The sequence below is a fragment of the Schistocerca americana genome, chromosome 3 (assembly GCF_021461395.2).
Source record: "Schistocerca americana isolate TAMUIC-IGC-003095 chromosome 3, iqSchAmer2.1, whole genome shotgun sequence".
NCBI lineage: Eukaryota > Metazoa > Arthropoda > Insecta > Orthoptera > Acrididae > Schistocerca > Schistocerca americana.
Window position 1 is genome coordinate 880,939,749 of NC_060121.1, and position 14,059 is coordinate 880,953,807.

Sequence of the window (14,059 nt, forward strand, 5' to 3'; positions counted from 1 at the left end):
TCGGAGTAGGTATTAAAATTCATGGAGAAGAAGTAAAAAGTTTGAGGTTCGCCGATGACATTGTAATTCTGTCAGAGACAGCAAAGGACTTGTAAGAGCAGTTGAACGGAATGGACAGTGTCTTGAAAGGAGGATATAAGATGAACATCAACAAAAGCAAAACGAGGATAATGGAATGTAGTCAAATTAAATCGGGTGATGCTGAGGGGATTAGATTAGGAAATGAGGCACTTAAAGTAGTAAAGGAGTTTTGCTATTTAGGGAGTAAAATAACTGATGATGGTTGAAGTAGAGAGGATATAAAATGTAGACTGGCAATGGCAAGGAAGTCTTTCTGAAGAAGAGAAATTTGTTAACATCGAGTATAGATTTAAGTGTCAGGAAGTCGTTTCTGAAAGTATTTGTATGGAGTGTAGCCATGTATGGAAGTGAAACATGGACGATAACCAGTTTGGACAAGAAGAGAATAGAAGCTTTCGAAATGTGGTGCTACAGAAGAATGCTGAAGATAAGGTGGGTAGATCACGTAACTAATGAGGAGGTATTGAATAGGATTGGGGAGAAGAGAAGTTTGTGGCACAACTTGACTAGAAGAAGGGATCGGTTGGTAGGGCATGTTTTGAGGCATCAAGGGATCACAAATTTAGCATTGGAGGGCAGCGTGGAGGGTAAAAATCGTAGAGGGAGACCAAGAGATCAATACACTAAGCAGATTCAGAAGGATGTAGGTTGCAGTAGGTACTGGGAGATGAAGAAGCTTGCACAGGATAGAGTAGCATGGAGAGCTGCATCAAACCAGTCTCAGGACTGAAGACCACAACAACATGCTGCTTTGCTTTTATTTGCTGATTCTGTTATGAACTTAGACCTGGCCATTTTTTTGCCTGTCATATCACTCATCTGTAGATTTGAATGTATTCCTGTATGTAACTGTTTACAAGAGGGGCAAGCTATTGTTTTTCCTATATTTGAGTAATTCTCTTTTCCTCGCATTTGATATTTTGATCCTATTGTTATCCATAGCTTTGCTTTTTTAGTTGTGTCTCTTATTTCTTGTGTGTTGAGGGGAATGCAATTTCAATGTAATCAATGAAGATGCTAGAGAATTTCTCAAACTTTTTGCTGGTGTCATCTATTTGCAAAACTTCTTCCCACCTTTCTCCTGATAACAAGGAGTTTAATGTTTCTATATTGTGTATATTAAACTGTCTTGCTGTTCTAGTTATTTTATAGTTCTGGCTGGGCAGTAAGTGACTTTGAATGGTGACAACTTGAGCTTTGTGATCATTAAGGGTTGTATTTATACATTTTGCAGTACAATTTATATTCACAAACATCTGATCCAAAGCAGTAGAAGTAGTTTTTGTGATTCTTGTTGGGGTAGTTATAGTCTGATTTAAGTTGAAATTATCTGTGAGGTTGAGCATGAGTTTTTTCTTTTGCTGGTTCCAAGAAAATCAGTGTTCAATACCCCACAAAGCATTATTGATCTTTTGTTTAGTACATATTCAAGCTTATTTAGAAATGAGTCAAAATTTCCATCTGGGGAGCAATAAATACATGCTGCATCTGTATTTGCCTCTCTGACTTCAAAGAGTGCCAGCTGAAAGTCTCTTTCTGCACTGAGATTTTGAAACTTATTGGCTGATTTATATTTTAGCCCATACTTGATGAAAATTGTGGTACCTTCATTTTTATAGCTGTTTCTACAGAAATAATTGGCTAGTGTGTATCCTGGTATAGAACAAAAGTCAATTTGATCATTATTTAGCCAGTGTTCTGTAATGCACAGAACATTAATAATGTTAAGTTCTGTTTTGTGTTTAGCAAGATATCTATATCTAAAACTTTGTTTGTTATTTTGATGGCAAACAGGAAGATGTTTGTTGCTGTAATTTATTTGATTACTAGTACTGGGATTTAGATTAACATTTGAGATTCATAAGGGCATTTTTATTATATCACTGACCTCATTCTTGCATGGTAAGGATGTGTCCATTGAAAATCATCTGTCTGGGAGCCTAGAGTCTTCTTCTGTATTGATGGTGTCTGCTTCTTTTCTTTCAATGTGCTGTGCACCACTTCTGTATAACTGGGAGATGATTGCTGTTTTGGCGAACAGAGAAGATGTGATGATTTATCAGTTTTCTTTGATGCTGTATGTTTTATCTCCAATTTCTTGACAAAACATATGTTTATTTTTTCCACAACAAGCTGCTTCCCTAGCCCATTTAAGTGTAGTCCATGTCTAGTGTGGAATCTGTGTCCTATACCACTCAGATCAATGGCTTCTATGTTTTCATATTGTGTGCATATTTTCGAGAGTAGCACGTTTGCAGCACTTATCTCTTTGTTTACACAGGACCATGGTGGTAGGTCATATCGGTATGGAATAATCATTAACAGGACATTTACATGAGTCAAGTGTCTTAACAACTTCTTTAATTCAGCAGTAGCTTTACTATACCATGGACATTATAAGTACTGTTGTACAGTCAGTTTAATCTTTGGCGCTGTCAATGTCATCATTTACTACTGTACTTTATGCATAAGTTTAAGTACTATAGTACAGACAATTAAATCTTTACTGCTTTAAGCCAACTTCAAATGTCAGTCACCATAGTGGAAATAGAATACACTATACATAATGTCAATGCAAATTCTCTGTATTCTCTCAATTTGTATCTTTTACAGTGTATATTCTGATGATGCTCTTGCTCATTTAAAGAGTGAATCCAGTAAATAAAACATACTAAGTGTGTATTGGGACTGTATTCAGAAACTTAGCCAACTATTAGTCTTTGCTATCCTCCGTCTCCTTACAAAATTGCCCTATAAAAATCTATGTAATTGATGATTGCAATACTATATCTATATCGCCTTTTTTCTTCAGTTACTTGTTACATTATAACAATATATATAACTTTGCAGGTGGCGTGACTGCGTATTTACAACTAGCAGCTCACTGAATTTCGCTGTTGGATATGAATATGTAAAACAATTTTTTGACGATGAAGCAAAGAAAAGTGTAAGTATGTGATTTTAATCTTCTTCCTAGTAAAATGTTTGCTCATTACATGTTTGTTTGGTGATTATTTTTTAAAATTTAGTTTATATGTCTTCTGTACTTTGTAAGATAGCTGTAATCACAATGTCACAGAAAAGTCACCTTCTTAAAAACAATTCAGAGTATTGGCTGATAAAAAAAATTCAAATGGAATAAAAATAATAGGAATGAAGGTAAACATTCAGTATGTAGTTGGGGCACTGAGCAGTCAACAGACACATAAACAAGACTGAAAACATTGCTGAGATTTTGGACAACATGCGTGCGCGTGCGCGCGCACACACACACACACACACACACACACACACACACACACACACACACACACACACACACACACATTGCCTCAATACTGAGCCTGAATATGAGTCAGCCAGGGGACAGGATGGGAATGTGGCACTGGTGAGCTCACACCAGCACAAGCATGGAGCTAAACAGATTGACGTGTTCCACATCCACGAGGATCTCCTCAGCACAGATCTATGGAACGAAAAACGAATCTAATCGAATGTGGAGGAATGGTGTGAGAGTGTGTTCCTAATGCTTCCCATATCTTCCAAAGTGATGTTTCTACCTACCAAAACTACAAAATATCCTTATGCCACCCCTTGCCATGTCCCACTGAAAGACACAGGGCAGGACCTGGCCAATCCACCTGCCCACGACATCCTGTTCCAGTCCTGTCACAGGGCACACTGTGCACTATATGAGGAAGGGCCACCTCTGAAAGCAGTTGTATAATATCTGGTTCTGCTGTAACATTTGCACAGACTTTTACTGCCCAACCAAATGAATGCCTGCTGCCAGACTGTGCTGTGCCATGGAGAAAAGCAGACTATTCACTGGAAGAAAATGCTGCAGAGCGCGAGATATCTGACTTCAATGGTGCCTACTTCACAACTGGGCCTTACCAGCAGCCCCCCTCCATTTTCCCCATTACCAGCTTCTTTGAATTACTTGGATGAGACTTGTCCTTATGACACATCTCTTGATCCTGCAATTGTCCTAGCCCCTTCTTTCCTCTCTGGTGTCACTGGTGTCACATTCTTGTTATGTTGCCTCACTGCCCCTCCTTTCCAGCCATCAGAAACCATTCTATTCTACCCTCCTCCTCCCCCCCCCCCCCCCAATCTTCAGTCACCCTCCCACCTCCTTTCTCCCTTCATCCACTTCAATTGACACAATCCTTCACCCAATCGTGATGGTTTGCCTTCTTTATTTCTTCACTGATTGTCTGTGGTGTCGATGTACTGTGTTGCTACACTAGCTGAAAAATTGGGTTTGTAATTTCAACACTGACCACTGTAAATTATGTAGCCAACAGGTGCACCGTTGCGTTTCACAGTATGTTAATTTCACTGTCTACAACCCCCCAATAATACACAGTTAGATTGCCAGTGCACTGTTGTTTAACTTTTGATAATCCTCATTAATAGTTTGCAGGCAAACTTCCACATATTGCTACAATAATTTACTATTGAATACCTATGAGCAGTAAAAACCTAACCACAAAGTTCACAGTTCTTGAAGAATAGAAAGGTACATATGGAGCAGACACTGTCATTGTTTTGTGTAACAATTATTTCACAGTTGAGTTGAAGCATTGTTGTTGTTCTAACCAGCTGTGGATTGATTGTCTTGTGTCCTTTACATGTCCTCACAATAATAGGTACTGAAACTACACACTGTTCAAAGTTAAAGTTACAGAAGTTACAATTAAAACTTAACTCATTAAACTAACTGAATACATCGAAAAATTCATTCCTTTTAACAGTTTCTTATACTACAAGGTTTAGGCTGAATTATTATTTGTTTAAATCATGAAATTAACAAATGTAAGTATGCAAAAAATACTTTTGACAAAACTGAAAAGTACTTGGGAATTAATTAAGGGCTGGCTTTGCTAACATGTTATCAAACAGAGCTAAATAGATTCTTTAAGAATAATATTATTTGTTCCTTCAGATGTTTATAATTAGTACTGAATTTATATTTGTTTATACATCAACAAACGATCACTGATTTCACTGTATAATGAAAGTTTTAATTAGGAATAGTCAAAATAAATTAGGAAATCAGTTACATACATAAAACTAAGCACAAAATTAGATCTTGTGATGTTGTTGTTGTTGTGATCTTCAATCCTGAGACTGGTTTGATGCAGCTCTCCATGCTGCTCTATCCTGTGCAAGCTTCTTCATCTCCCAGTACCTACTGCAGCCTACATCTTTCTGAATCTGCGTAGTGTATTGATCTCTTGGTCTCCCTCTACGATTTTTACCCTCCACGCTGCCCTCCGGTGCTAAATTGTTGACCCCTTGATGCCTCAGAACATGTCCTACCAACCGATCCCTTCTTCTAGTCAAGTTGTGCTACAAACTCCTCTTCTCCCCAATCCTACTCAATACCTCCTCATTAGTTATGTGATCTACCCATCTAATCTTCAGCATTCTTCTGTAGCACCACATTTTGAAAGCTTCTATTCTCTTCTTGTCTAAACCATTTATCGTCCATGTTTCACTTCCATACATGGCTACACTCCACACAAATATTTTCAGAAACGACTTCCTGACACTTAAATCAATACTCGATGTTAACAAATTTCTCTTCTTCAGAAATGCTTTCCTAGCCATTGCCAGTCTACATTTTATATCCTCTCTACTTCAACCATCATCAGTTATTTTCTCACCAAATAGAAAGCTCCTTTACTACTTTAAGTGTCTCATTTCCTAATCTAATCCCCTCAGCATCACCTGATTTAATTTGACTACATTCCATTATCCTCGTTTTGCTTTTGTTGATGTTCATCTTATACCCTCCTTTCAAGGCACTGTCCATTCCGTTCAACTGCTCTTCCAAGTCTTTTGCTGTCTCTGACAGAATTACAATGTCATCGGCGAACCTCAAAGTTTTTATTTCTTCTCCATTGATTTTAATACCTACTCCGAACTTTTCTTTTGTTTCCTTCACTGCTTGCTCAATATACAGGTATAATAGCATTGGGGAGAGGCTACAACCCTGTCTGACTCCCTTCCCAACAACTGATTCCCTTTCATACCCCTCGACTCTTATAACTGCCATCTGCTTCCTGTACAAATTGTAAATAGCCTTATGCTCCCTGTATGTTACCCCTGCCACCTTCAGAATTTGAAAGAGAGTATTCCAGTCAACATTGTCAAAAGCTTTCTCTAAGTCTAGAAATGCTAGAAACATAGGTTTGCCTTTCCTTAATCTTTCTTCTAAGATAAGTCGTAGAGTCAGTATTGCCTCACGTTCCAACATTTCTACGGAATCCAAACTGATCTTCCCCGAGGTCGGCTTCTACCAGTTTTTCCATTCGTCTGTAAAGAATTCGCTTTCTTTGGGATTGGAATTATTATATTCTTCTTGAAGTCTGAAGGAATTTCACCTGTCTCATACATCTTGCTCACCAGATGGTAGAGTTTTGTCAGGACTGGCTCTCCCAAGGCCATCAGTAGTTCTAATGGAATGTTGTCTACTCCCGGGGCCTTGTTTCGACTTAGGTCTTTCAATGCTCTGTCAAACTATTCACGCAGTATCATATCTCCTATTTCATCTTGATCTACATCCTCTTCCATTTCCATAATATTGTCCTCAAGAACATTGTCCCTGTATAGACCGTCTATATACTCCTTCCACCTTTCTGCTTTCCCTTCTTTGCTTAGAACTGGGTTTCCATCCGATCTCTTGATATCCATACAAGTGGTTCTCTTTTCTCCAAAGGTCTCTTTAATTTTCCTGTAGGCAGTATCTATCTTACCCCTAGTGAGATAAGCCTCTACATCCTTACATCTGTCCTCTAGCCATCCCTGCTTAGCCATATTGCACTTCCTGTCGATCTCATTTTTGAGACTTTTGTATTCCTTTTTGCCTGCTTCACTTATTGCATTTTTGTATTTTCTCCTTTCATCAATTAAATTCAGTACCTCTTCGGTTACCCAAGGATTTCTACTAGCCCTCGTCTTTTTACCTACTTGATCCTGTCAAAGTCACAGTTTGGATTTCTAAAAGGTTCTGATATTGAGAAGGCTATCTACACTTACAGTGAAAATGTACTTAATTCATTAGACAAAAAATTGCAGGCAACTGGTATATTTTGTGATCTGTCAAAGGCATTTGACAGTGTAAATCACAATATCCTTTTAAGTAAACTAGAATATTATAGTGTAACAGGAAATGCTGCAAAATGGTTCAAATCTTATATCTCTGGCAGGAAACAAAGGGTGTTATTAGGAAAGAGACATGTATCAAGCTATCAGGCATCATCCAACTGGGAACTAATTACATGTGGGGTCCCACAAGGTTCCATTTTGGGGCCCTTACTTTTTCTTGTGTATATCAATGACCTTTCATCAGTAACATTACCAGATGCCAAGTTTGTTTTGTTTGCTGATGATACAAACATTGCAATAAATAGCAAATCAAGTGTAGTCTTAGAAAGATCAGCCAATAAAATATTTGTAGACATTAATCACTGGTTCCTAGCCAATTCTTTGTCACTAAACTTTGAAAAAACACACTACATGCAGTTCAGAACTTGTAAGGGGTGTCCCAAGAGTATATGTCTAACATATGATGACAAGAAGATAGAAGAAGTGGACGGTGTTAAATTCTTGGGATTACAGCTTGATAATAAATTCAACTGGGAGGAGCACACCACAGAACTGCTGAAGCGTCTTAACAAATCTCTGTTTGCAATGCGAATTTTGTCAGACATAGGGGATATAAAAATGAAAAAGCTGGCATACTATGCTTACTTTCATTCCATAATGTCATATGGGATTATTTTCTGGGGTAATTCATCAAGCCAAGCTAAAGTTTTCCGGGCACAAAAACGTGCAGTAAGAATTATATGTGGTGTGAACTCAAGAACATCCTGCAGAAGCCTGTTTAGGGAACTAGGGATACTAACTACAGCTTCCCAATATATTTATTCCTTAATGAAATTTGTCATTAAAAATATATCACTTTTTCAAACCAACAGCTCAATTCATGGAATCAATACTAGAAATAAGAATAATCTTCACAAGGATTTAAACTCACTTAGTCTTGTACAAAAAGGTGTGCATTATTCAGGAACACACATTTTCAATAACTTGCCAGCAGCCATAAAAAGCTTAACAACCAATGAAATTCAGTTTAAGAGAAGCCTAAAGGATTTATTGGTGGCCAACTCCTTCTACTCCATTGATGAATTTCTGAGGAAAACCAACTGATTTGTATATAAGTACAACATAACTTCTGCACAATTTCAGTGCAGTAATGTGTTCACTGAAAATTTGTGTGTGTGTGTGTGTGTGTGTGTGTGTGTGTGTGTGTGTGTGTGTGTGTGTAAGTATAATCTAACTTCTGCACCATTTCAGTGCAGTAATGTGTTCATTGTAAATAAGTATTACAGTAGTTGTATTACATGTTTATTACCTTATAAATAAATATAAAACTTTTTTATTTTAAATTCAGTGCAATAGTATTTGTAAAATGACTCTTAGTGTTCATTAAAAAATGACGATCATTCCACTTGGGACCTGTGGAATGGTACATTAGCTTATTTGTTTTAGTTTAAATATTTGTCATGTATTGTTGTTTTTCTGACATGTTCCACATCCTGGAGGACCTCCTCACTACGGATCAATTGGAATGAAAGTAAATCTAATCTAATCTAATCTAATCTAATCCTCTGCTGCCTTCACTATTTCATTCCTCAAAGCTACCCATTCTTCTTCTACTGTATTTCTTTCCCCCATTGATGTCAATTCTCCCATTATGCTCTCCCTGAAACTGTGTACAACCTCTGGTTCTTTCAGTTTATCCAGGTCCCATCTCCTTAAATTCCCACCTTTTTGCAGTTTCTTCAGTTTTAATCTACAGTTCATAACCAATAGATTGTGGTGAGAGTCCACATCTGCCCCTGGAAATGTCTTACAATTTAAAACCTGGTTCCTAAATCTCTGTCTTACCATTGTATAATCTCTCTGAAACCTTCTAGTATCTCCAGGGTTCTTCCATGTATACAACCTTCTTTCATGATTCTTGAACCAAGTGTTAGCTATGATTAAGTAATGCTCTGTGCAAAATTCTACCATGCGGCTTCCTCTTTCATTTCTTAGCCCCAATCCATATTCACCTACTGCGTTTCCTTCTCTTCCTGTTCCTAGTATCGAATTCCAGTCACCCATGACTATTAAATTTTCGTCTCCCTTCACTACCTGAATAATTTCTTTTATCTCATCATACATTTCATCAATTTCTTCATCATCTGCAGAGCTAGTCAACATATAAACTTGTACTATTGTAGTAGGCGTGGGCTTCGTGTGTATCCTGGCCACAATAATGCATTCACTATGCTCTTTGCAGTAGCTTACCCGCACTCCTATTTTTTTAATCAATATTAAACCTACTCCTGCATTACCCCTAATTGATTTTATATTTATAACCCTGTATTCACCTGACCAAGAGTATTGTTCCTCATGCCACCAAACTTCACTAATTCCCACTATATCTAACTTAAACCTATCCATTTCCCTTTTTAAATTTTCCAACCTACATGCCTGATTAAGGGATCTGACATTCCACGCTCCGATCCGTAGAACGCCAGTTTTCTTTCTCCTGATAACGACGTCCTCCTGAGTAGTCCCCGCTCAGGGATCCAAATGGGGGACTATTTTACCTCCGGAATATTTTACCCAAGAGGACGCCATCATCATTTAATCATACAGTAAAGCTGCATGCCCTCGGGAAAAATTATGGCTGTAGTTTCCCCTTGCTTTCAGCCGTTCGCAGTACCACAATAGCAAGGCCGTTTTGGTTAACGTTACAGGGCCAAATCAGTCAATCATCCAGACTGTTGCCCCTGCAACTACTGAAAAAGCTGCTGCCTCTCTTCAGGAACCACATGTTTGTCTGGCCTCTCAACAGATACCTCTCTGTTGTGGTTGCACCTACAGTACCTACAGGCTATCTGTGTCGTTGAGGCATGTAAGCCTCCCCACCAAAGGCAAGGTCCATGGTTCATATATCTTGTGATATATTCTTTAAAACTGCAGGCCAACCCTCTCTTTTTTGAAAATGCAGATTATACTCACGTATGTTAATGGTAATTAGTCAGACATGAAAAAATGAATTTTAAGATGGCAAAACAATAGGGGAAGTAAGAGTATCCCAGCTTGCTTCGTCACATCACCCCTTCATTAGACTGACCAGATAGATATTGCCAATAGCTAACTGGGCAGTTCAATGACCACAAGTAACACCAGAAATTGGTTTAAAATCTACACACAAAAAATAGTACATAAGAAATCTTATCAAAACTACAGTACATATGTTGTTTTTTTTTTCAAATATATACTTATATGAACTGGTCATACGAAATCCCCATACAACATATTTACACACACTGTATTGCAGAATTGCACAAAATATCTATGAGTTATACTTTTAACAAAAAATTCGGTATCTTCAACATAAGTGATGTCCTTTTTTTTTTTGTTTGTTTTTTTTTTTTTTTTTTTTTTTTTTTTTTTTTTTTTTTTTTTTTTTTTTTTAGCAAAGATTACATTTAAAGGTACATATCATTTGATACAAGCCCTGTCTTACTTCAAATAATAAATCCTCATGGGTTACAATAGACAGAAAATTTCACTTGCTCAATGTTTAGTATTTTTCAGAAGAATTTTTGCACTTTTAATGAGCTTTTACACATTTTCTCACCAAGTTGTCCACACCTTCAACAGTCGAAGTGGCAGTTAGTAAGGAAATGCATTGCTATCAGTTCCCTTGGAGGTGGTTCTCCTATGAGACAAAATACTGTACTTAAGTACACTCTCTTTTACATCTAACTAAGTCTAAGAAAAAATGTTTCTCACCAAAAAACAATATTATGTACTACAAAGTTCTAACATTACAATAATTAGTATTAAAATTGACTATAGTATGAAAGGTGGTGACTATAAAAAATTAAAATCAAGTACACATTACACAGTTAATCAGCAAACTTATTGTTCTTCATTCCAGTATTTCCACTTTAAGCTCGTAATTCCTCAGAACACAAACAGAAGTTTTCAGATACTGTATAGATCCAATGATGCAGAATTATATTACTGGTACCTCACTAAAATATTGCTCTTTCTATTAAGCTCTGGTTCCCTGCTGCAGTGTCATGAATTTCACAATGTTCACAGTACCCATGGTTGCCTAGTTCAAAATTTATGTCCTCAGTATAGTCACATAACATTTGTTTGTACACAGGTATCTTTTGCATTAATCATGTCTGTCAGCTCCATTATTTTACTTACATTTCTTACCTTGTTAACCAGTGGAGTGCATTCCCAAAAAATATCCCTACTGCAGAGACAGGCTTCCTAACCATTAAGACCCTAACATTATTCATTATGTTATTATTTCATTATTGCTTCATATCTAATAAATGAACTCCTGCTCTGCTTATCCAATGCAAAATTGACTCTACTGAGAAATACTCCACAGTAACAGATCCTTATGCTAAGGCGAACTTAACTCTCATTACCGATCAGGCAAAAATTATCACTTAGAAAAACTATTACTTCACTATACTCCATCAAATTGCTTGAGATTCTGGTCTGAAGGTTGATATACATACAAATCTAGCTTACTGTTTCCACACACATTACTCCAAGCAACTATGTTTTAAGTTGGAATTCCTTACTGCTAGAAAAGGCTGTACCAGGGCACAGATAGATAGTTATCTCCATATACTGATTGCACTGAACACAAAAACTTCTATTATACCACAGTTAATATATATACCTTATATAACCTTAGTATTCAAGATGGTTTTTACTGCATATTTCCTCTGTTGCTGCACCAAATTATACTAACTTCACACATGAGCTGATTACTTCAGATGTTAATTATGGTTTTTTGATAATCTGCACCTTCTCCTTCACATATGCTGATACCTTCCATTTTCTGTTTACCTTACCTCTTTGTTTGAGAGGACTTCTTTGATTGTGGTACCAATTTACTTTCTTCCTCCTCTTATGACTCCATTAATTATAACTAACACAACATAATCTTTATATACACACACAAATAATACCAGAGAAACCTTTCGTACAATATTTCTGTACTAAAGTATGCTGCTGCACCAAATCACATGACAGTCAAAGAAAGAATGTTTCTGATTCACTTATAAACTACAGATAGGATAGAGGAAGAGTTTGACTGCCTCAGGAAACACAAAAAATGAGACAGACATCTGGGGTAAGCATTATCATCGCGTAATGAATCCAACACAGATGGTTGAACTCCCTGCTTGCTATTTGCACAAGAAATTAGTCTTAAATGTTACACCAATGCTGAGATTTTGAATCACCAACAAACTGCAATCCAACAGCTGTCCTGCCAATTCCACAGTTAATAGTACCTCTTGTTTCATGCTCTTTGATAGCTTACCAGTAGCACCAAGAATTTTTATTCCAGAAACGTGCATCATCACTGTATCCTCTGTGTTCTTAATAGATTCAAAAGATGCCTGTGAGATGATGCTCAAATCACTAACACTTTCCAGTAAATACTTAACATGTATACTTGTACGCTTTTTGTTATTACAGGGTGCCACACCTCCTTTTTTCTTACCACTTTGCCATCATTATCACTACTGGATTTGTCATTGCTTTCATTGTTACAACTACTGTCAGAATCAGACCCACTGTCACTTTCTCTATGCTTTAGATTTTGTACCCCTTCCATGTTTTTCTCCATTTCAGTCAATTTTGAATCTACATTTTCATTTACTGTTACCAGTTTTTCCTCTACCTTCATTTCAAAATCATTTTTAATCTGATCAATTTGTATCTCAAGTTTAACTCTACTTTCAGCACAAAATTTCTCGGAAGCCTCCACCCTCCTACTATAGTCATCACAAAGTTTCTCTCTCTTTTCTACTCATTTACTACTTATCACTGCTAATTTCTCATCAGTGTTATGTACTACTTTCTTTATACTATTTCCCAACCTACTAATGTCCTTTTTCATACTTTTTCCAACCTACTAATGTCTTCTTTCGTACTCATATTACTCAAACAACACAAACTACTCACAATTTACCTTAACATCACTTCCAAATTTTCGTCTGCCATAAACTTTTACCCTTGCTGACTTTTGCTACTAGGTTCCTCCCTCTTAACCTTAAATATTTCATCCAATTCAGTACTGTTTTCGTCCATTTCGCCCACATCACCATAGAATGTATATGACACTTTTATCATTCCATCTACAATAGGAGTTTCATCCCTATCATCCCAAATTACATTCATGTTTGATTTATAATCGCTATTGTCTGCAGAATCAGTCCCACTTAAGTCTTTCTGTTCATTTAACAACGTAACTTCCACAGCTTTGTTCTCAGTCACACTATCTTGTTCGTTAAGGTCACTCATTATGTATCACATAAAACAACTTTTGCTATGAAATTACCTTATTCTCATTCACTCTTCTTCTGCTGCTCTGTAGATGTCATCTCGATCTGTACAGCTGCGGCAACTTGTAATTCTCTCGGCGAGGCATCTTGTTTATCTCTGGTCAACTGTGTCCACCTGCGTGCTGATTGGCTGCTCCTGTACTCAGTGTCTGCTTTCATAGAACCCACTCGATGATTGGTTGCTGTTATACTATGGCCATGAAACCCATGGGCTGATTGGTTGTTACACCACTGCACTGTAAACTGCTGTTGAGTTCACTGTTCAAAGTTCACGAGTCCTATATTATTGTGGCTACATACAATATTCCTCACCAGGGGCACCACATGTGATGGTTCGCCTACTTTATTTCTTTATTTCTTGTCCTCGGTGCCAATGTACTGCATTGCTACACTGGCTGAAAAGTGGGGTGTGGAAGTACAACACTGACTACTTTAAATGATGTAGCCGACAGATGTGTATTTGCGTATAACAGTTTTTTACTTTCACTGTTCACAACCCCCCAATATTACACAGT

At 37.2% G+C, this 14,059-nt stretch overlaps 1 protein-coding gene across 1 annotated transcript in view; it reads left to right on the top strand.

Moving 5' to 3' along the window:
- The window catches only part of LOC124606682 (neprilysin-4-like), a 144,896-nt gene that overhangs the window by 78,788 nt on the left and 52,049 nt on the right, over positions 1-14,059 (top strand). Inside the window, exon 11 of the mRNA XM_047138697.1 lies at positions 2,932-3,028. Coding sequence (XP_046994653.1) covers positions 2,932-3,028 — 97 coding nt within the window. The remainder of the gene's footprint in view (positions 1-2,931; positions 3,029-14,059) is intronic.